Consider the following 22,462-nt stretch of genomic DNA (forward strand, 5'->3'; position numbering starts at 1 on the left):
GTTTCGGTATTTGATTAGCTTGGCGGTATCTGAAAATTTAGAAATGCGTCTTATGGATGTTGTTACAGCTTACTTATATGGATCACTTGATAGTAATATATATATGAAAATCCGTGAAGGATTTAAGATGCCTGAAGCACAAAGTTCAAAACCCAGGGAATGTTATTCTGTGAAATTACAAAGATCATTATATGGGTTAAAGCAATCAGGTCGAATGTGGTATAATCGATTAAGTGATCACTTGATGAAAAAGGGATATGTAAATAATTCAATATGCCCTGGTGTTTTCATTAAGAAAACAACATCCGGATGCGTAATTATTGCTGTATATGTTGATGATTTAAACATCATTGGAACGAATAAAGAAATTCAAGAAGTTGTGTCATACTTGAAGGAAGAATTTGAAATGAAGGATCTTGGAAAAATCAAGTATTGTCTGGGTTTACAAATTGAACAAAAAGAATGTGGAATGTTTGTTCACCAGACAAATTATACAGAAAAGATCCTTAAACGTTTTAATATGGATAAAGCAAATCCTTTAAGTACTCTAATGGTTGTTAGATCATTAAACATAGAAAAGGATCTATTCCGTCCATGTGAAGATGATGAAGATATTCTTGGTCCAGAAGTACCATATCTAAGTGCCATCGGTGCCCTTATGTACCTTACAAATTGTACAAGGCCATATATATCTTTTGCCGTGAATCTGTTGGCAAAATTTAGCACATATCCAACAAAGAGACACTGGAACGGAATTAAACATATATTCCGTTATCTACGAGGAACGACAGACTTGGGACTTTTGTATTCAAAAGATGCTAATCCAAGTATAATTGGTTATGCTGATGCTGGATACTTATCTGATCCACACAAGGCACGTTCCCAAACTGGATATGTATTTACTCGTGGAGGCACTGCAATTTCTTGGCGTTCTCAGAAACAAACGCTCGTAACAACTTCATCAAATCATGCCGAGATTATTGCACTACATGAAGCAAGTCGTGAATGTGTGTGGTTAAAATCAATGACCCAACATATCCAAATTTTATGCGGATTATCATCTGATGAGAAGCCTGTGATACTATATGAAGATAATGCTGCATGTGTTGCTCAAATGAAAGAAGGATACATAAAAAGCGACAGAACTAAACATATTCCTCCTAAGTTCTTCGCATTCACCAAGGAGCTTGAGAAGAATAGATGTATTGATGTTCGTCACATTCAATCAAGTGAAAACTCATCAGATCTCTTCACAAAGGCACTTCCTACGTCAATATTCAGAAAGCACATATATAATATTGGGATGCGCAATCTACGAAATTTGTGAAGAATTGTTCATGTCAACATCAGGGAGAGTTTACGTGACTGCACTCTTTTTCCCTTACTATGGTTTTTATCCCAATGAGTTTTTCCAAGTAAGGTTTTTAACGAGGCAGTACAAAAACACGTAATGAAGACATCATCGTATCATGATCATCATCACAAGGGGGACTATTGGAAAATAATATTTAAAATGTGTGTATTGAATATTTGAATGTTGAATATTTGAATGTTGAAAATAAGAGTTGTAAATATTGAAAATTAGTGTGTGATGATGTAGGTAATGATGTATTTTATTTTTGGATTATTTGTAAAGATTTCCTATAAATAGATCTCTCATTTGTGAAGAAAATTACAATTGAGTAGAGAGAAAAATATTATAAAGTGTGTAGTTTGGTAAATTTTGAGAGTTTGAGATTTTTACTTTTTACCATAAATTTTTACTTTTTCACAACAATTTGTTTATTGTTTTGAGTTTTCTAAATGATTGTACAAGCTTTATATCCATTGAGCCAAAATATCCTCATTTTGTTGAGACATTGATGTCATTTAGCCAAAACCTTGTGATACTCATTGTATTTTCGAAGGCAAAAATTTGTGTGAGACAGTCTCACGGATCATATTTTATGAGGCGGATCTCTTATTTGGGTCATCCATTAAAAAGTGTTACTTTTTATGATATGAGTATTAATTTTTATTGTGAATATCGGTAGGGTTCACCCTTTTCATAGATAAAGATTCGTAAGACCGTCTCACAAGAGACCTATTCATTTTTTAATATATGATTGACGATGACGTGAGTATGTATTGAAACTATATTCTTAACTAGTTATCCAAATTCCATTCAAGATTGTATACATTTTTTTAAAAATAAAACATAATAATGATATTACAAGTCGAAATTCACAAAGATACGTGTGTTAAAAATATTTAAAATGATTCGATTTTGGATACCGAGAAGCAAAACAAAACTTCCCAATCCAATCCAACCCCAAGGCACTTTGGTTTGAATAAACCTGCCCGTTACTATGCAAGTCCTTAGTTCCTCCATTATCATTCCGCCAAAATTTAGCACATGCCGACAAAGACTAGCAGACAACTTGAATCAAGACACACACAGCATATGATGACATCGTTTCACGAAGAATCTGGAATTCCGTGCTTGAATCTTTTGGTAGATCCACGTCACATTTAGACATGTGGGTAACAAACATCTCTTATAGAATTTTGTTTTGTTTTGATGTATGTTAATACATGTGCTTATGCAAAGTTCACATATAGTAGGCACCGTTTAACTTATTTGTATTACTCTCATTAATTTGCAGTGGTAGGTGGGTTTTATAGATCCATTAAATGTAGTTTGATGATTTATGAAGATTCATGCTTTTTTAATTCTAAAAGATTCGATCTTTATTCGATTCAGATGTATCAAGAACGAACTTATTATCCCGCTCATTTGTTAGCTATTCAACGCTGCCAACTTTGTTCGTTTTGAGCTGTTTGTTTGGGTTTATGTCATCTTGTGGGATTTCTTTGCAGCAACGGCCTTTCAGATTTCCTTACCTGTTCTTCAGAAGTTTCAACTTTGAAAATAATCGTCGTCTTTTCAGTAACAGTTTTTACCACACTAGCGACAGCTCCGGTGGTCTTGAGTTTTTATATGCATCTCTGCTTGAGAAATCTACCGGTAGAAATCATATCAATCAAATCCACAGCCAATTATACAGGCATGGATTGCAGAGCGATGGATTTGTTATCACCAAGTTCATCCGTAGGTGCTGCGATCTTAAAGAAGTTGAATATGCTCGCCAACTGTTTGATGAGTTTCCGAATCCGTATGTTTCTTTGTGGAATGCAATTATCAAGGGATATTCTAGCCACAATATGTTGGATAAGGTTGTTGAAATGTACTGGAGGATGCAGGGGGAGTTTGTGAGTCCAGATTCTCACACGTTTCCTCACGTTCTTAAAGCTTGTGGTGGCTTAGCGGCAGAAGAAATTGGTCTTGCCGTTCATGCGCAAATTTTAAGAAATGGGCTCGAGGGCGATGTGGTTGTGCAAAATGGGCTCGTGGCTTTTTACGTGAAGTGTGGAAAGAACGATTGTGCTCGTGTTGTTTTTGATGGGTTGAGTAATCGGAATGTTGTCTCTTGGACTTCAATTATTTCCGGTTATATACAGCATGGACATCCCATGGAGGCTTTGAGGATTTTTAGAGACATGAGAGGCTCGGGTGTAAAACCGGATTGGATATCATTAGTGAGTGTTGCAAAGGCTTATTCGGACATAGACGACATGGAACAGGGAAGATGTCTTCACAGTTTGGCGACAAAGATGGGACTTGAATTTGAACCTGACTTGCGAATAGCACTCACGTCTCTCTATGCAAAATGTGGCCTGGTGATGGCTGCAAAATCTTTGTTTGATCAGATGAAGGTTCAGAATGTGATTCTCTGGAATGCCATGATTTCAGGATTTGTCAAAAATGGTCATGCTAACGAGGCGTTGGATCTATTCCACGAGATGATATCAAAAAAAATTCAACCAGATTCTGTGACTTTACAATCTGCCGTTTTGGCTACTGCCCAGCTGGGGTCACTTGAGCAAGCAAGATTGATGGGTGGCCATGTTAAGAATAGCGAGTTCAGAGATAACTTATTTGTGAACACCGCTCTTATTGACATGTATTCAAAATGTGGGAATGTGGAGCTGGCTCGCCAGATTTTTAACCAGATTGTCAATAAAGATATAGTGGTGTGGAGTTCAATGATAATGGGTTATGCATTACATGGTTTAGGAAAAGAAGCGGCTGAACTTTTTGACGGAATGAAGCACGCACGAGTATCTCCAAATGATGTTACATTTCTTGGCTTGATTACCGCATGTAGTCATTCTGGTCTCATAGAGAAGGGGTGGGAATATTTCAACAGCATGAAGGAGTTTGGCATTGAGCCTAGCCAGCAGCATTATGCTGGTGTTGTCGACTTGCTAGGCCGGGCTGGGTGCTTGGAGAAGGCATATAATTTCATCACAACCATGCCAGTCCAACCGGGTGTTTCGGTTTGGGGGGCTCTCTTGAGTGCATGTAAAACCTATCGTGGAGTAGCGCTTGGTGAATATGCTGCAGAGAGACTTTTCGCTTTAGATCCGCTAAACATAGGACATTATGTGCAGCTCTCTAATCTTTACGCTGCATCCCGTATGTGGGATGGTGTGGCAAAGGTTCGAGTAATGATGAAGAAGAACGGATTGAACAAAGATTTGGGATATAGCACCATCGAGATAAATGGGAGGCTTCAGGCTTTTCGTATGGGTGACAAGTCTCATTTAAGATCAGAGGAAATATATGATAAGCTTGAGTGGTTGGAAACAAGGTTATTGGAGTGTGGATTCGCCCCTGACAAAGAATCAGCTTTGCATGATCTGGATGATGAGGAAAAAGAGGCAATTTTATGTAATCACAGTGAAAGGCTAGCAATTGCATATGGACTCATCTGTACGGCTCCTGGAACTATACTTAGGATAACGAAGAACTTGAGGGCTTGTGTCAACTGCCATTTAGCAACCAAATTAATATCAAATTTGGTTAACAGGGAGATTGTTGTCAGAGATACAAACCGGTTTCATCATTTCAAGAAAGGAAGTTGTTCTTGTGGTGATTATTGGTAAAATCGTAGTACTTACTCTATGATTTTGGCAATTTATTCAGTTCATAAAAATGTCTAAAAAAGGATAAATGATAAATCACCGGAGCATGCATGTGCAGCTATGTTGTTCTTCTTAAAACTACATTCGGATAGAATGAGACTATTTGAGGTATAATTTTTCTGGAAAAATGAAGTTCAATTTTGGCCATTTTTTGGTGGTCTGGATATTATTTTATTCAATACCGGTTCGTTAAGTTGTTAATCTTACCCTTCAAAGACGCTGATGAATGTGTACCCAGTGACGAGACATCGAGGGGGAGGAGAGCGAGAGGAGCTTGTGGGCGATTTTTATATAGTAGTGTGGAGTTCAATGATAATGGGTTATTTTGATATGAGTCAAGATGCGTGCATGCTGTCTTTATTATTTTTATTAATATATTTACGAATACCTTTCAAAATACAAGTCGATATATATATAGGATTCAATTATAAGTTTGAAAGCAATAGATCGATGTAGCTAAAGCTCAACGGGCTCCATAAATATATAATCAGCAATGTTTTTGACATTGGAGGCATAGCTGTATTCTTGGTGCTGGTAAAACACTAGTGCAGTTCTGCACATATTAAAGCAGACATTGATGATAGACAAGGGCCATGGATTTGGATCCAACAGATTCCCATTCAAATCTTTCCATAAGTTCATAATGAGTTGTTTGATGTGTCGTCGGGCTTCGTTTTCAGTCGATAAATTCTTCTCTTTCATTAACACTTCTATGATTGACGCTTTATCTCCTCGATCTTGTTCTTCCTGGAATGTCAATTTCCACATGAATTTTACATATGAACTCAAATAATTTCGGAACAAGATCAAGGGAGAAATTTTTCTTGCAAAATATGGATATATCAATTAAAATTTAGATTCAAATTAAATTAGTTACATATATACATTCACCTTTGAAGTGCCAAGGTCATCCCAAAGTCGTAGAATCCTCCCTGAAGCAGAAAACAATTCAGGATATGGTTTAGACATCAGTTTTATGTTATGATTTGTGAGGCCTTCTCCCATCAAGAAGAATGCATGAACCAAGGCCATGTATGCCCCCGCAGTCGCTGCTCCATTTTCCACGTAATCTTGGACGCTAATCGGTTTTTCTCCACCGCTGAACTACTAGCTATAGCTTTTGATAAAGCGGCAAGAACTCGGTCCTACAATTGGTATCAGAGCCAAAGTCATGGTTTGATTTTCATTGATTGCAAAGAGTGCAATTATTGGGATGGAGATTGTTGGGTGCAATAATTGTCCCTGCCTGATAGAGCGACCGGTCTTACGTATTAATTATGAAAAATTGACTATTATATAATATTTGAGACGAATAACTCTGCCCAAGTTTAATTAGTTTATAATTACTATAATAACGCCTACACACTATTCTAAATTAGGCCCATCGTGTCATTTTATCTAGAATAATAAATGAAGAACCGATTGTCAGATTAATTAATAATCGATATTTGAGGATAGCTAAGTTCAATATTCAAGATACACTAACCCAGGAAAAAAATTAAATAAATAAATATTGACCACAATTTAAATTATCGGACCCTCAATAATTTTTGAAAGAAAAAATTCATTTTCGACGAATAGGGAATTTCGTTTTGTATTTTAATAATTATTTATTTCGTAAAAAAAAAGTTTAAGAGATGGTGTTTATGAATAAATTATTTCTATAATTGCACTCAATTCCATAAAATTTTAAATAATTTCTAGCTTTGAAAACTATGTGATGGATGCAGTAATTGTTCTTATTTGGTAGTTAAATCAAAATGTGGTGCTTAAATTATTTTATATTTTAAAATATTTTAACTTTAATCGTTATAACGAGTTATAGAAATGTTAGATCTTATAATTAATATCCGACTCAATGTCACGAGTTCGATTCTCTTTGATTGCAAATAGTATTATTATTGAACGGAAGATTGTTGTAATAATTCTCCTATTAGAAGAAATGATAAATATGTGTTTAGTTTTATTTTTACAGTAATATAGGAAGATATATCATTTGACAATTTTTATATAATTTCTTTGATAAATTTTATGTGTGCGTTACGAATTATTAATTTAAAAGAGGATAAGCTAAATTTAACTTACAATAATTTTGATTCATATTATTTTCTGGTGCTTGTTATATAAATTATTCGAGTTAAATATTTTAGCACAGTGACTTATATCTATATTTTTTCACACAGATTAAATTTTTTTTTAAAAAAAACATAATTTATTAACGAATTTTTTTTAAATTTTAGCTCTATTTTATATTTTTCAATAATTAGCAAATATGAATAATTAATACTATTAAATTTAGATTTGAAAAAAAAAAGGCGGAGAGAGAATTTTGGCCCAAGTTAAATATATCAATTGGTCTGTTTTAATAAAATATTATAAATCAAATTCGCAATTCGCCGCCAATCATTAAATGCATACACAACAAAATACGCACGAGGGTGACAAATTGGCACTAGGCAGGCTTTAAAAAAATGGAAAGAATATTCCTTTTATAGAACAAACCGATGAATATGGAATCATTATTTTGGCTGGCACACTGGGCTTTATTTTCAACATTAGTTGGGAATATGGGCCTCGTGTTCAGCAAATGAATGCTCTAATGCACTTGAAAGAGGTGAATGAATCCACAAGGCCCAGATACCATTCTCTTGTATATTCTTATTCCGGAGCCCAAATCCTTAATCCAGAATTTTCCAAAATTCTGTATTGTAATGACTTTTTTTTGTTATACATGTAAATATAATTTATTACATTGAGTTCAAGTTCACTCCAACTTTAATTTCTGGTTCATATGAAATTGTGTCCGAAACTTCTTTAATTTCTGGATCATATGAGATTGTGTCTGAAACTTTATTATAATGAATCCCTCGGCCAACTAAAAAATATGCACATTAGTCATAAACTAATTCGATTATTTTTTCACGATGGAACATGCCTTCGGCATAATATTATTTGAGAGAATCAAATTCATAACTATTAATCAAATGATCACATGTTTCACCACCGTCGTCGTGTTATCTTGTTCGAGATGTATATGCAAAGTTGACGATTAATCAATTTGTAGTGAAAATGATGACAATTTAGTCATAATATTTCCCCTTGATGGCGTTCACGTGACTCAGTATAGAACAGGCATCATATGGAGCATTAGCAACCAAACAAAAATGCCAACACACCCCCCACCCAACTCGGTCGTCTCCTCCGTCGCCCTCCCAACATCCGCAGCCCACCAACAGAAAAACCACCAAATTATCATTCCCACGAACGAAGATTCCATAACAGCCAACTCATAATTAGCTATATTCTATCTTTACATCGATCTTTCGGTTTTCTTGGCAACGAATTAAAGCTGAAAAAAGTGCAGAATCAGCAGTAGCAAAAGCTGGAGAGGAGAGAATCAGAGATGTGTTACGTCGGAAAAGCTACCAAGATCTTCATCTTCATAGTTACAGTTTTGGTGGTGGCCGGGCTCGTTTTGGGATTTGGATTGTTGCGTAACCATGACATTCATGGCGGAAACTCTCATAAATGTACTGCTGAATCTTGCCCACAGGCCGCACCTGTTGTTTTCCCTAATCCCACGCCCAACCCCACCGCTACTCCCAATCCCACCTCTAGTAGCACTCCCGACCCTCCGAAAATTCCGAATCCAATATCCCCTCCGCCACCGCCTCCGAGTGATAATCCAAGCCCCGTTCTCCCTGATTCCTCCCCTCCGCCACCGGCATTGGAGTCTTCTCCTCCGCCACCGGCATTGGATTCTTCTCCTCCGCCACCTGCATTGGAGTCTCCTCCTCCGCCATTGGCAATGCCACCGTCATTTCCACCGCCTCCACTTCCCGTGGTGGATTTAGGGGATTCTCCGCCGGTGTTTAGTCCACCTAGCCCATTACCGCTGACCCCGGGCCCGGTGAGTAATTCTTAGTTCTTGTTAAACTAACTTTTTTATTATTCTTATTTTTATTTTGTAATTTTGGGCTTCTTTTTTATGGATATAATTATGTTGTCGGGTTATTTGTACATTAAAATTAGATTTCTTTTTCAATTATCGCCACCCTTTGCTTTCATAACGATGAATTTGTTGATGCCAAATTGAATACTTTATACTGTATAATTTGGTCTATATATGCAAATAATAATGGACTAGAAATTCGACTGCCAATTGACATGAGATTGAATTAGTAATATGTAATTCTTTTGTCCTAATTATTTCGTTTATTCTATATATATCATTTAGTTTATACGTATAGTAGTCTTTTTTTATTATTAATATGCACACCTATTATTATCTAACCTTTGAAAAACATGAAATTATTTTTGTAAGAAATTAAATTAAATAACAATAAAATATAAATTTGTTTATAAACTTTACTCTTCTATTGATTTTTTTTATAATATTTGTGAGCGTAAGTGGTTTTTACATAATGTAGTGAACAAATACACTACATGAGGCTATTTTTTTTTAAAAAATGTTGACCACGATTATAAAACAAAACAACCCAAGGGCACCTGGGCCGGGGAATATGATAACTTGAAGAAAAAAAAATCTTTTATTTTTATTAAAGTGAAAATCGAAAGTTATTTTATTTTTCCACGCACTAAGTTACAGATTTATGGGTTCTGACTAGTTATTGGAAAATAGGCCTAAGAAAGTAGATTTGGGATTTTCTAGAGTAGGGGAGGGGTAAAAAGATGGGCACTATTGGGCAAGAGGTTGGGGTCATGGGCCTGGGCCTGGGCCTCTAATTGTTCATAATTTACGCGAAACGTTTTCAGAAAAACGTAAATATAATTATGGGGAGAAAATTCTGAAAGGAAATTTGATTTTTAAGTAACTGAAGTTGTTTGAAATCTCGTTAAAAACTTGAGCAGTGTGCAAAATATACATGAATTCACTTCCTATTTCTTCTGTAACTACTACTCACTCCATCTCCGGCGCTCAGCCAAACCTTATCCAAGAAAAACACAGGCGGCCTGTGGCATGTATCAGCCTGAAGCCCCGCCGCCCTGCCGCCCTTTCTCCAAGGAACGTAAGTATCCTGTGTGCGCAGTGCAAGTATACGTGGTGTGGGAAGACTTGAACAGCGTATACCCAGGAGATGGAGATTGTCCATGAGAACCAACGGTCTGTTGCAGAATTCTCTGTGAATCGATGGTTACTGCTTGGAACAAGGGAATTTATTGTGGTCATGTTGGGGAAGATTGGATCTGTGGCATCTAAGCGATGGAGGGACAGTAGCGGGGCGAGCGGGTGGGAGGCGAGGAACCTGAACACGTTCCCGCCAATATCCATCTGAATTCGATTAGTTTCATGTAAGAAGAAGTGTTTATATTTGCAAAATTTTAAAGCAAATCCATACCTGATGGAATCCAGGCTCGTGCGTTAAGCCAATGCCAAGTTCTGTGAGTCTGTGATGCAGGTATGAAATCTACCATCACTTCCACACAGATGTTGATACCTTTCCAGAACGAATCAAAGATCTTAGCCAGCACCTTGGCCAATGTATAAGTGTTAGTCATCCCACGTCAGTTGGATAAAATATCTCGGAGTTGTATATATGGTCTTGAACAGCTAGTTTTTGGGATTGAGTTAGGTCTAAGTTCCAATCTTAACATTGTATGAGATCTCAGGTTCCATCGTTATGTGTTGGACTGCCCATATTTGAGTCACCCGTTCTGCCCATATTTGGGTCATTTGTAAACTTCACGTTCTATATGTTCATTCCTGGACGTGAGGGGTGTGTGTTAGTTGTCCCACATAGGTTTGATAAAATATATGGGAGTTGTACATGTGATCTTGGACAAACAGACAATCCTCCCTCTTTGAGCTAACTTGTGGGGTTGAGTTAGGTCCAAGTTCCAATCTTAACAATAACCAGCAGCAAAACCAGATCCACCAAAAGCCATTTCTCAGTGAACCTTGTCGAAGGCTGGCGAACTATAAATGTATAATATATTAAAAAATAAAACAAAATTTACATGTACTCGGGGAAGAAAGAAGTGTCAACCCTGGCCAAAATAAATGTTTCCGAAATTCTGCGAGCTAGAGCAGAAACAACAAGAAGTCAATTGCACTATGATAATTTTGTAAATTCAAGTTGAGATTGTGAATTTCAAGATCAATCTCGTGAATTTCATTGAATTACATCCATTTACAACCTTCATTTTAAACACATGAATAAAAGTTTAGAAACGATTCGACTCGTTTTCTTTTATTTCTTGAATACAATCCTTAAATTACAGACATGAATCTGATTTTTTGGTTTTTTTTAGGGGTTGGGGGTGGTGGTACGTAGGAGAACGAGTACTCCCTTTGGATACTTCCCCATTAATATGAAAGTTGAAGCCACGAAACATTACATATATATAATAGGCATGCATGCAAACAAGTATATGTAAAGCCTTCACGTGAAAATAAATCCTTGGAGGATTATTTCTTGGCTATATATCCATATCATGTGTGGTTTATACATTTTCTTGTACCTTTAAACAAAAACGAATCAGTTCAAACTGGGATTCCCTTTTTCTATATCCCCAAAAAAAGAAATTATAAGGTTAAACAACAAAATTTCAGTGGTTCTTGATCTCATCACATGTCTTAAATCTGTTCAAATTTATTACACAGCTTTATATCTAAACCGGTTGACCATAATCAGAGCAAGTGTTTGATCAACAGTGAACCACGATATCTTTCTGCAAAGAGAGTCGAGAAAAAAAACTTTTGTCTTCTGAAAGTGGATCCTTCAAGATTGAAGATGAGATTATCACCAATGTCAGATTATGCTAAAGAAAAATATCGATATGCTTTTATGAATTATAACCAAAGTCTGCGGTAGTACCTATTCGAACTGTGATAATTAAGGCTAAGGGATGTCTCAAAAAAAGACCGTGCGCCCGTGGAACTTAGTCTGCATTTTGAAGAATGAAACATGTTACAAGATGCTTTCATAGGGTCAGCTGCACACTTCGAGTTCCTGTCAGAAGAAATACGCGAAAAAGATATGGTAAGATCACGTAAGTATGGGGCAAAAGCACTCAACGGGTCTCGAATTCCCTCTTCGAAGTTAATTAGAACTCGGGGGATGGGTTAATAACTAAATCAAATAATTGTTTGCAATATTATTTATTGATCTTATTGTCTAGATTACAAAGTTTAAGAATTACAGTAAGGGTAATATATGACATATACCTCTACGAAAGAAAATGCATCTACTAAGACATGGAAAAATCCAGTGACTTGGATCAACAATCACTTGGTCCAGCAGGGTCGAAGTCAAAAGCTTCACCAGACTTGACGAATCTACCTTTAACGCGCCTTCTTGTATCAGCTCTAGCTTTACGAGAAGCATGTCTTATATGTTTTCCAAACCTACATTCGAATAACAGATTCACTAATAAAGCACAATGCATTAAAAAGACAAAATTGTAATGACCGTAGAAGCACTTATTACGATCTTGTCTTCTTTTTATCATTGTATCTCATCTTGGCTTTATCCCTCGCCTGTGGACGACTTGGTTCAAAATTAGAATCCCAAGGGGATTCACGGGTCAGAAATAAAGTCGATAACCCACAGTCTTGATAATCAGCAGCACTACTTTCCCCGGTTATATTAGACAAAGATAGCGACATGCTTGAAGGGACTTGTCCACTTGCAAAACCAGGGCAGATATTTGAATCCATGAACATGCCATTAGAACTGCTATTCATTGCCGGGATCAAATTAGTTGAAGAGTGTGTAAAACACAAGCAGTCTTGTTGTACGGACGAGGATGCCTAAACATAACATAGGATGCATTATTTTCAGCATCAAGAAAAGAATTGCATGCATATATGTGTAGACCTGAGCACTTCATTTATGGTTGGCGGTAGTGACCGTATAGGCAGTCACACTGGACAGCAGGATAATTCTTGGCCCCAACGACATATATATGACAAGTTCTAGTTTTGTATTACAAGAAATTAACATTTAAAGTATACATTGAGAGACAACTATACAAAGAGAGACCAAGGTGAAAGCAGAACCTTCGAAGTACTTTTAATATGTGTGCTATTGGATCCAGTGACCGACAAGTTTTTCTCCATCAACAAACCACCAAGCGTTCCTCCATCGTCAGATATATTTATTGTCCGGTTTTGCAAATTCTCTAACATTTCGTACCCACTCTCGAAGTTTAGGGCAATTTCATCCATGTCAACACTGTCACATATATCATGAATTTCATGAAGCCCAAGATCCTTAATACTTTCAACACACCCCTGGTATATAGCCAAGTCGAAGCCAAAGCTAATTTAGCACACAATTAACATCACATGCCTAAGTTATAAAGCATTAGTCCAAAGAAACTACACACATGTCAAATTCTTTTCCATGAATTTTAGATTCCTTCAAATTATTACTTGGGATTTGGATCACCTTTTGTAGGGTGGTTGCTTGAGAGAAGAAAGGTGTTTGATCTCCGTTCGATGATGCACATTTCTGATCCCAAACTTGTGATGACATAAAGTTAGGCGGAAGTAGAGGTGGTATCGGTGCTGGAAACACCCATGAATCGAACTTGACACACGAGGCAATCTCGTTCAACCTATTCGCCACCATTCCTCCTCCTCCACCGCCAGAAGACAACGATCCTCCCATTTCAATATTTCCATCAACCATTACAGTCCCCTCAAGTGATTTATTAGAATCGGGAACGGTCGACCAAATCTTGGAGAACTCGACAGGAGAAGGGCATCCACTGTAAAAGTTCAGCTTGAGGCGATCATGCCCCGGGCCAGATGACCCAACACCACCGACACGGCAGCCATGATCACATGTCTGGCAAAAACAAAGGTCCTCGTCAAGGCACCGCAAGACCGCAGCCTGTGAATTGCACTTATCACAAATGAGGGATCGGAGGTGCTTTCTTGACAAGCAATTAGCCGAGTGAACACAGCCATCACACTGCAAGCATAGCCTGGCAGCATCCGATTTGCAATACACTAGTGCTCTCACCACCCCACAGAAGTCGCACGCAGGCTGACCCGCCATTAAATCTTAATCTTTTCCACTGTCTATTGCTTTTCACTAGCTAACAATTCATCATCAAATCAATATATATTTGAATTTCTTAACCAATAAACCGCTGGGATTAAGAACCGGAAGGCAGAAATAAATCCTCAAACGTATTTTCAACATAAAAGCGAGAATCCCACCAATTTTATTCGCAAAAAATAAGGAAAAGAAGGCACTGAAACAGATTAAATGAACCCTAACTAGCCAACATCCAAGAGATGACAATAACTCATTAATGGAAACAAAGTGATCAATGCAGATAACTGATCAGTCGAATGGATATAAACTTTTTTATTTGACAAGAATGTATTTTTATATTTGTAGAGAAAGCAGTGGATATATATATGGGTTGATGATGAACTGGTGCATATTTATTCACGTGTTTCCGAGGATCTGGATTAGAGGAACGTGGAGAAATGTGGGCTCGATATGATTGCTGATCTGGAAAATGTTTGAAGAAAGAATGAACTGAGCTTGAGACTCGCTCCATTTATGCTGAGGTGTAGGATTATCGTGGACACACAATCTTATATAATTTCAATGTTCGAAAGATGAAAGATGGTTTGAGTGAATAAAATTAAGAAAATAAAAGATAAAAAAATTTCAGTTTATGAATAAATTTTTTAGATGTAAATCGAAAATATATTTAACCAAATCTATATTTTAATCGAATATCCACGATCAAACATCCATGCATGTCGTTGAAACCCTCACCGAAAATGTTCCAACCCTAGCCTCATATCATATTAGTAAAATCCAAATTAACAAATCTCCAAGGATCAAGTATATATTTGAAATTCACGCAATTTATTATTGAAATTGGATAATTTGCCACATTCTAAATAAAAGAAGAAATTTAAATACTAGGTCTTTTGTGAGACAGTCTCACGAATCTTTATATATGAGACGGATCAACACTATCAATATTCACAATAAAAATAATACTTTTAGCCTAAAAAATAATATTTTTTCATAAAATATGATCCTTAAAACCGTCTCACACAAATTTTTGCATTCCGATTTTTCTTATTAGGTAAATCGTATTTTTTTTACTGAAGTAACTAATTTTTATCTCCCATGTCACTTGATAAATTTAAATCGTATTGATAAAAGAAGAAATTTTTATCTCCGATGTCACTTGATAAATTTTTAAAGAAGAAATTTAAATCGTATTGATAAAAGGTGTAATTCGTTTCAGACACCACCACCTTCCCCTAGTTCCGTGGTCTTTCCTTTCAGCTTTCCTTTTTCTCTGTACAGTGACCCTATTGTTTAAATGAGATGATTAATTAACGGATTGAGAAACCGAAATCCCGGAATCTGAATTTCAATTTCGAATTTCACTCGCCAAATTAAAGAGAGGGTAAGGGGGTTTTGTTCAATTGATTCAGATAAGTTGAAACTACTGTAATTTCTCATGGCCGATAATTCAAAAGAAGATCTTTTGCGGTTGGTCAAGCGGGTTGGAGCTTTTCTCACTGTCAAGATTTCCAATATCTTCCGACACATGGTTTTATTTCTCTCTATTCAGTTTCAATTTTTTTCTTCCAGTTATTTGGTTTTGGCGAATCGTGCATATTTTATGTTTTGGTAATTTTCTGTTTCTGCTTTTTCCCTGTATTTTCCAGACGTATTTCAGCTTTTCTCTATGGTCACTTTAGGGTTTCTTTCGTTTTTTACGGTGGATACTGGGTTCTTATTTTTTTGTTATGATAGTTTGGTTCTAGACTTCGAAGTTTAGCTGAATATTTGAGTTTATCAGTTTCTAAATTGAATTCTGCGATTTGGGTCGTGATTGTTTGTGATGAATTGAAATTTTGACTCGTCTTTTATGTGATTAAATCTATGGAGTGTTTTAGTGTGCGCACCAAAATATGGCATGCCATTATAGCTGCTGCAAGATTTCATTTTTTTTAAAATCAGGGAAATGAGAAGATGATATGGTAATGGTAGCATGCAGATTCATGTGTGCTATCTTTCTTATTATCTGGATCTAGTTACACTTTCCATACTGAAATATCCATGCACAAATATCTAGTGGTATTTTGGGTGGTGATGAATGAGAGAAATATTTGATGGTTGGCTGGTAAAGAAGAGGTTTTGATTTTCTGAATTTGTTACACGAGCAACAGCAATCCTTAGATCTAAGGGGGCGATTTAGTGATGCTTATTGATGATTATGATCGAGAAGACAAATGACAGCTGCCATGGCATTTTGGTTTATGAGAAATGAAGTTGCCATTTTGAATGTTTACTTGTAAATTGTTAATTTCATTGTTCTTTCTATCTTAAGAGATTATGAAATCTTCTTAAATAATGGGTTTGAATTCCATCACTACTCATGTCAATTGCTGAGACCCTTTCCCTTCTGTTCCTTTCCTTTAGTATGCCTTTATGCACTCATTTTCGTTTAGTTAGGCGTTGTTTCATACATAGGAGAATATGAAAACAAATAAAGATAACCAAGTCTTCTATTGTTCACATGAAATAAGATATAACAAATGTTTTTTTAAAAACTTGACTAGTTTTTGAAGAAGTCCTTATGCCGATGAAAGTTACTTTGAGTTTTTGCTAGCTATTTAGAAAGATCAACTTTGGTATGTAACCAAACAAACAAGGTTTAAGGGAAACATTCAAAGGCATTCTGGATGAACTTTGTGTAGGGGGGAGCATTTACATCCCGGTCTATGAGGTCAATAATCCTTTGGAGTTCTTATTCCTCGTGGGTTGAGTGCATAGATCATTTTGGTATCCTATTCTCCCTTTGCTTTGCAAATTAACTTGTAGAATATGATTCTAAAATATGCTTTGTTGTTTGAACAATTTGATTTTTAGTCGGCAAATTTTACTCAAAAGAGAAGAAAATAATGTTTTGTTTTACTCACTAGTTGATATTTTCGTGATTGTTTGAACCACAGGATTCAAGATCTGTTGGGGCCATAGCCGGGCTAGCATTTGCTTTAGTTTTTACTTGGAGACTATTGAGAACACCCAGGTCGCCTCCAAGAAGGCAACCTAAAAGGCAGGCCTCATCAACTGGTAGTTCTGGTGTTAATAGTCATGCAAATGTGAATGATGCATCTCCACAAGTTGGTGATCCTTCAGAAGATTCCAGAACTCAAAATGTGATCGATGAATTCTTTCAGCCTGTGAAGGTTGGTCAACTATGTCTTAAAATTTTAATTTTGCATTATGTTTGAAATTATTGTTAACTATTTTTTTGGGTTCAATTGCAGCCAACTCTTGCGCAAATAATTAGACAAAGGTTGAGTGAAGGAAGGAAGGTAGTTATGCATTTTGTTGTTGGTCTGCTTTCATTTGATGTGTGCATGTGTGGTTACTTATTTAATTGATAGTTTGATGAACACGATCTTTCCCTGCTCAGGCACTTTAGCTGAAGCTGAAATAACTTGATAGTTCACATAGAGCAGTAAGATGATCCCTGATATCAATTCAGCGAACTTTAAGAGGATCTTCTGCCTTGTACATAGCCAAGTAAAAATCGAACCTCGGTATATTATGAAGTGGATGTATCTTCCCTCGATGAATTAGATTTCTGCAATCGGCGACGATAGGAAACGGGGAATAGAATCGCGAAGAGGAGTAAAATGGGATTGAATATTTCAGTGTTAGACTAGAAAGGAGGTAGAATATATGCTGAAGTACAGACTGAAAAGAGTGGATTGAACTAGATCTAATTGTTGTCTTGGGGCTCCCCATGTGGAACATTCAAATAGTGGAAGAAAATCTAGGACCCTTATAGTTATGCATCACTTGAAAAAAGTTACGAGAGGGATAATCATGGTGATAAGTGGGTTCATGATCATTGTACTAAATAGGTAAAAAGGAGTTAGATTTGGCATCTAAGGAGTATATTAAGTTCTGTGGATGAAATTACAAATGCTGAAAATTTTGTAGCGGGCCTGTTCGAAGGACTTGGGTAAGAAATAACTACAAAAAAGATTTTTCCATACCCGGTAAGGAGTTCCCGCTGTGTTGAGAATATGTAACCAAGAGTATGCATTTTGATACCTGGTAGAATTTATAGAATGCCTAGTAGTTTAGTATCTGTGCCTCCTGCTGTATATCTGTTTTCATGGGCAGAGTTGTTCATTTTGGTGCCAACCCTGCCTCGGGCTAATAAACAAACTATGTTGGTGTACCCCTCGTGCAACGGGCATATAATAAAGTTATAAAGTTTATCGAAGTTTTTATTATCCATATAATGTCTTCAACTTTAATGTCACAGTTCTAGTACTCCATGACAGGACGTATTTCAGTTCCCATTCCTGCAGAACTATGTACATTAGTCATAAGGAGGTGTTATTTGTTAAATCTTGAAACCAGTGTCATATCTACAAATCCGCACTTAATGCAATTCTGATTTCGTGATTGAACGATTTTTTTGTCTCATGCAAATGACTTGACTCTTTTTCCATATCTTAATTGGTGCAGGTAACATGCCGGTTGCTTGATGTCATCCTTGAGGAAAGCAGTCCAGAGGAGCTGCAGGTAATCTTAGTTTCCAATCATTTTACATGATGTCATCTTCGTGAATTCCTCATTTTTTCCGAACTTTCTTTTTGGCCAGAAGCAAGCAACTGTCAAATCATCAGTTTTGGAGGTTTTGCTTGAGATTACAAAGTTTTGTGATCTTTATCTCATGGAAAGGGTGTTGGATGACCAAAGTGAAGTAAGTCAGAGACAATTTCTCCTCCTCCTTGATATACTTAATTTTTTTTTGCTATTTCAATTTTATTTTATTTTATATTTTGAAATTCACTGTAATTATATATGGTTGAGGTAGAACTTTAAGGATGCAGATAAAAGATTGAAGTTGTCAGCATAACCGCATGCATGTTTTACTGAACCGCGGTTATTGATTCAGTAATATTTTGGAATGATCATGAGTTAATTTTGGATATATTCGTGGTGACCTCAATATTTTTTATTCTTCTTTTCTTGGAGGAATAGACTGGTCTACTTCGGACGTTAAATTGTATTACCGCTCTATCATTTGGTATGCTGAAAAATTTGTCTGCATTTGACTGTTTAAATGTTTATGTTAACTTTGAGGAAAAATAAATGCTTTTTGATACCACACGTATCGCTCAAATGATTATAAAGAGAAACTTGTTCAGAATTGGGAAATTGCAGCGCCTTACCTTCTTTGCTTGTGAGGATACTTATGGCATTGGCTATTTCCTTTTCAGGCTAGCCGAGGCATGATAGATATAGCTCCGAATATGTACCAATACTCTTTAATTCTGTAAGAACTTATAAGAAAAGTATTTAATTAGTTAGCAGAATAGCCCTGCGACTCAAATCTGAAGAGTGTCAGGATGCATCGTAATGAAGCTTTTATGCTATCTGTAATTTGTTGAACTTTGTTATTGATATGAGCTTTTGATTCTAAATCACTAATAAGCTGAATAAAATAATGCAGAAGAATGTTCTTGTAGCTTTGGAAGAGGCTGGGGTTTTTACTTCTGGTGGTTTGGTTAAAGATAAGGTATTGCTCAAACATTGATATTTTGTGCATAAATTATGATTTAATTGCTGTCAGATGTGGTGGCCTTGCAGAAGTAATTTGTGTACTTATGGCCAGGCGGTTGCGGTTTAACATTTTACATTATCTGAATTATATTGAATAATCATCCAGTTTCATGTGCCGAACACTGGTTCAAAATTTTGAACCACTCCCGTTTTGTACCGTTTATCTAATAAATGAACCCGCAGGTGCTTTTCTGTAGCACAGAGACGGGGCGAACTTCTTTTGTCAGACAACTCGAACCAGATTGGCACATAGACTCCAATCCTGAAGTTGTTAACCAGTTATCGGTATGTGTTACTTTTTTCAAATCATTATATTCACATTGGGAGGAACTACGAGTTCTGCAATATTAACAACGAATCAACTGAGATGTCGCCAAATACCATTATCGATATGGAAATCGATAGTCAAATTTCTGTTCGCCTCTCTGTCTAGTGTATTCTACTTTTCAAATTTGAAATCCCAAATTTTCCTGTTTCCGAGTTTTAAGCCTTGTTTTGAATCGACCGCAATTTCCCATTTTCCAGAGATTCATCAAGTATCTGCTTCACATCTCTTCTGGCAAGCTCGAACAACCCCACTCCAACGTGCTCTCCGCTTCGTCCTTGGAACAATACTTTGGAATTGTCTGATGCGAAAGAACCTACGTTCTTGCAAATTTTTCCGATACTTTTTCTTTCTTTGTTTTGAGTTTGGTAAATGTAATGCATGGCTCCTTCATTCCCAGCAGTTGTACGCCAATTCCTCTGTCCCACAATTATGTTTATCAAATAAAATTTGTTTGAAGAACAAATGCAGATAGAGCAGTTGTACGCCAATTCCTCTGTCCCACAATTATGTTTATCAAATAAAATTTGTTTGAAGAACAAATGCAGATAGATTGATATTACTGAGAATAGTCTATATGTAGCAACACTTTCACTTTCAAGGGCATAGAAGTTATTCAAATAGCAATGTAAACTTATGACAACATCGTATTTGCTGATTCTTGATTTTTTTTTAAACATTCGCAAACACGACTTAAGTCGATTTTATTTGTCATGCAACAAATGTCATTTGAATCAGAAGCGATTTCATTCCTTGCTTAAAAAATGTCATTTGAATCAGAAGCGATTTCATTCCTTGCTTATTATTTTTTATTTTTAACCATTGGTTTGGGTTCACACAACTCACTTGCCCTTATTCAAAACTCATCTTGCTATGGACGTTTGATATCTTTTATTGAATTAATTATAATTCATAATTATGATTTAATAATTAATTTTAATTTTTTTAATTGTTAATATTATTATTAAAATCAAATGATTATATTGCTAGAGGTATGTAAATGTCACAAATAATTTTTTAATCATTTAATTATAAAAATTTAATGATAAAATTAGTAATTTAATTATATAATTTTGAAAAAAAAAATAACTAAAATTGATCATTAAAACACATTTATATGACCGTCATTGATTCAATAAAATATGCATAACTAAAAGTATTACACTTCAATACAAATATTATTAAAATTTTCATTCCGTCTTTATTTTTTTATACACAAAAACTCATGTGAGACAATTTCAACACGCGAGAAGATTTTTTGATTCAACATAATCTATCAAAAATATAACTTTTTATTGCATGTTTAAATTAGACCAAGAGATTTACTCATTTTTAGAGAAAATTATATTTGTGATCTCCATACTTGCACATTTTCCAAATTTAGTATTTTTATGAGTCAATTTACAGCATTAGTACAGTAACTTGCAGTTTATTTTTCAAATTACGGTACGTCATCTTCTTGTCTAAATTTGAACTGACCAACGAAAATTGTCTAATTGGCAACCGAGTATGTTAAGTTGGAAATTGAACTTTGGGGTTTTGGTTTTTCATTTTTTAAAAAAATGTGTTTGTTTTTTTAAAAATAAAGTCGACCTAAACAAATAATAATAATAATAAATTCAACTGATAAGATGTATATTTAAATCTTTGGCTATATATATTATTTTCTCATCAAAAAACCAAAATTCTTTAAATTATTTTCAAACTCAACATATTCAATCACCATTTAGGCAAATTTCTGATGATCAATTTCAAATTCAGACAAAAAAAGATCGAAATTGAAAACAAAATACAAGTTATTATACTAAGTGGGGTGTATTCAATTCAGAGTTTTGATGACTTTTAATGACTTTTTCAAATGATAGCCTTTTATGCATTTGATAGATTTTTATTGACTTTTACAAAATCTCACAGAATTTAAATCAGATTTATGTGTATTTGTGTAGACTTTTTTGCAAGATTTTTATATACTTTTGTGGACTTTTTTTTTTATAGAATTTTATAAATTTTGTATTTAATTATAACATATTATTTTTTTATTATTTTTTTAAACCAATAATTAATTGACATTTATAACATATTCAGTTTGAAATTATTTTCAATAATTATATTAATAAATAAATTTATTTATTTAAAATTAAATTATTTAATCTTTACATGTTTATATATGTGGATTTGTATGCATGTTTGTAAATTTTTTAAAATACATAAATTGATTAACATATAACCTTGTTTTAAATTGATAATATACATGTGAAAATAATATTTTTTAGCATTGTGTGAATATAATATTGTATAAAAATATCATATTTTACATATTAATTGAAAATACTAAAATGAATTTAAAAAATCATAATTGTTACGAGAATATTCAATTATTAAGAATAAAGCAACATTTTTTTGGATCATCTTTTATTATTATTGAATATTAAATTAATTAGTATAAATCATAAATTATAAATCACAAAATCAATTCTAGAATTCAAAATTTCATGTGATA

General features: G+C 35.1%; 3 protein-coding genes across 4 annotated transcripts; 2 read left to right on the plus strand and 1 right to left on the minus strand.

Moving 5' to 3' along the window:
• Nucleotides 1-2,832: 2,832 nt before the first annotated feature.
• LOC142523090 (pentatricopeptide repeat-containing protein At3g12770) lies at nucleotides 2,833-5,302 on the plus strand. The gene has a single exon (XM_075626738.1). The coding sequence runs from the start codon at nucleotides 2,833-2,835 to the stop codon at nucleotides 4,987-4,989; it is 2,157 nt and encodes a 718-aa protein (XP_075482853.1). The 3' UTR covers nucleotides 4,990-5,302.
• A 6,134-nt stretch (nucleotides 5,303-11,436) lies between these two features.
• Nucleotides 11,437-14,549, minus strand: LOC142521628 (putative zinc finger protein CONSTANS-LIKE 11). Of its 2 annotated transcripts, XM_075624742.1 has the most exons (6): nucleotides 13,443-14,545; nucleotides 13,052-13,285; nucleotides 12,480-12,802; nucleotides 12,218-12,397; nucleotides 11,868-12,002; nucleotides 11,437-11,769 (listed from the first exon to the last, which is right to left on the minus strand). In XM_075624742.1, exons 1-4 carry the CDS (start codon nucleotides 14,055-14,057, stop codon nucleotides 12,271-12,273), a joined length of 1,299 nt encoding a protein of 432 aa, XP_075480857.1. In that variant the 5' UTR covers nucleotides 14,058-14,545; the 3' UTR covers nucleotides 11,437-11,769; nucleotides 11,868-12,002; nucleotides 12,218-12,270. The 2 variants fall into 2 exon arrangements, with proteins under 2 accessions (XP_075480857.1, XP_075480858.1); XM_075624743.1 differs by lacking the exon at nucleotides 13,052-13,285 and having other exon boundaries at nucleotides 13,443-14,549.
• A 715-nt stretch (nucleotides 14,550-15,264) lies between these two features.
• Nucleotides 15,265-20,714, plus strand: LOC142522650 (peroxisome biogenesis protein 22-like). Its single transcript, XM_075626171.1, has 8 exons — nucleotides 15,265-15,591; nucleotides 17,000-17,236; nucleotides 17,318-17,365; nucleotides 18,537-18,593; nucleotides 18,673-18,774; nucleotides 19,528-19,593; nucleotides 19,821-19,922; nucleotides 20,163-20,714. Exons 1-8 carry the CDS (start codon nucleotides 15,499-15,501, stop codon nucleotides 20,265-20,267), a joined length of 810 nt encoding a protein of 269 aa, XP_075482286.1. The 5' UTR covers nucleotides 15,265-15,498; the 3' UTR covers nucleotides 20,268-20,714.
• Nucleotides 20,715-22,462: the final 1,748 nt, after the last annotated feature.

Source organism: Primulina tabacum, chromosome 13 (assembly GCF_025594145.1).
Source record: "Primulina tabacum isolate GXHZ01 chromosome 13, ASM2559414v2, whole genome shotgun sequence".
In the NCBI taxonomy this organism is placed as follows: domain Eukaryota; kingdom Viridiplantae; phylum Streptophyta; class Magnoliopsida; order Lamiales; family Gesneriaceae; genus Primulina; species Primulina tabacum.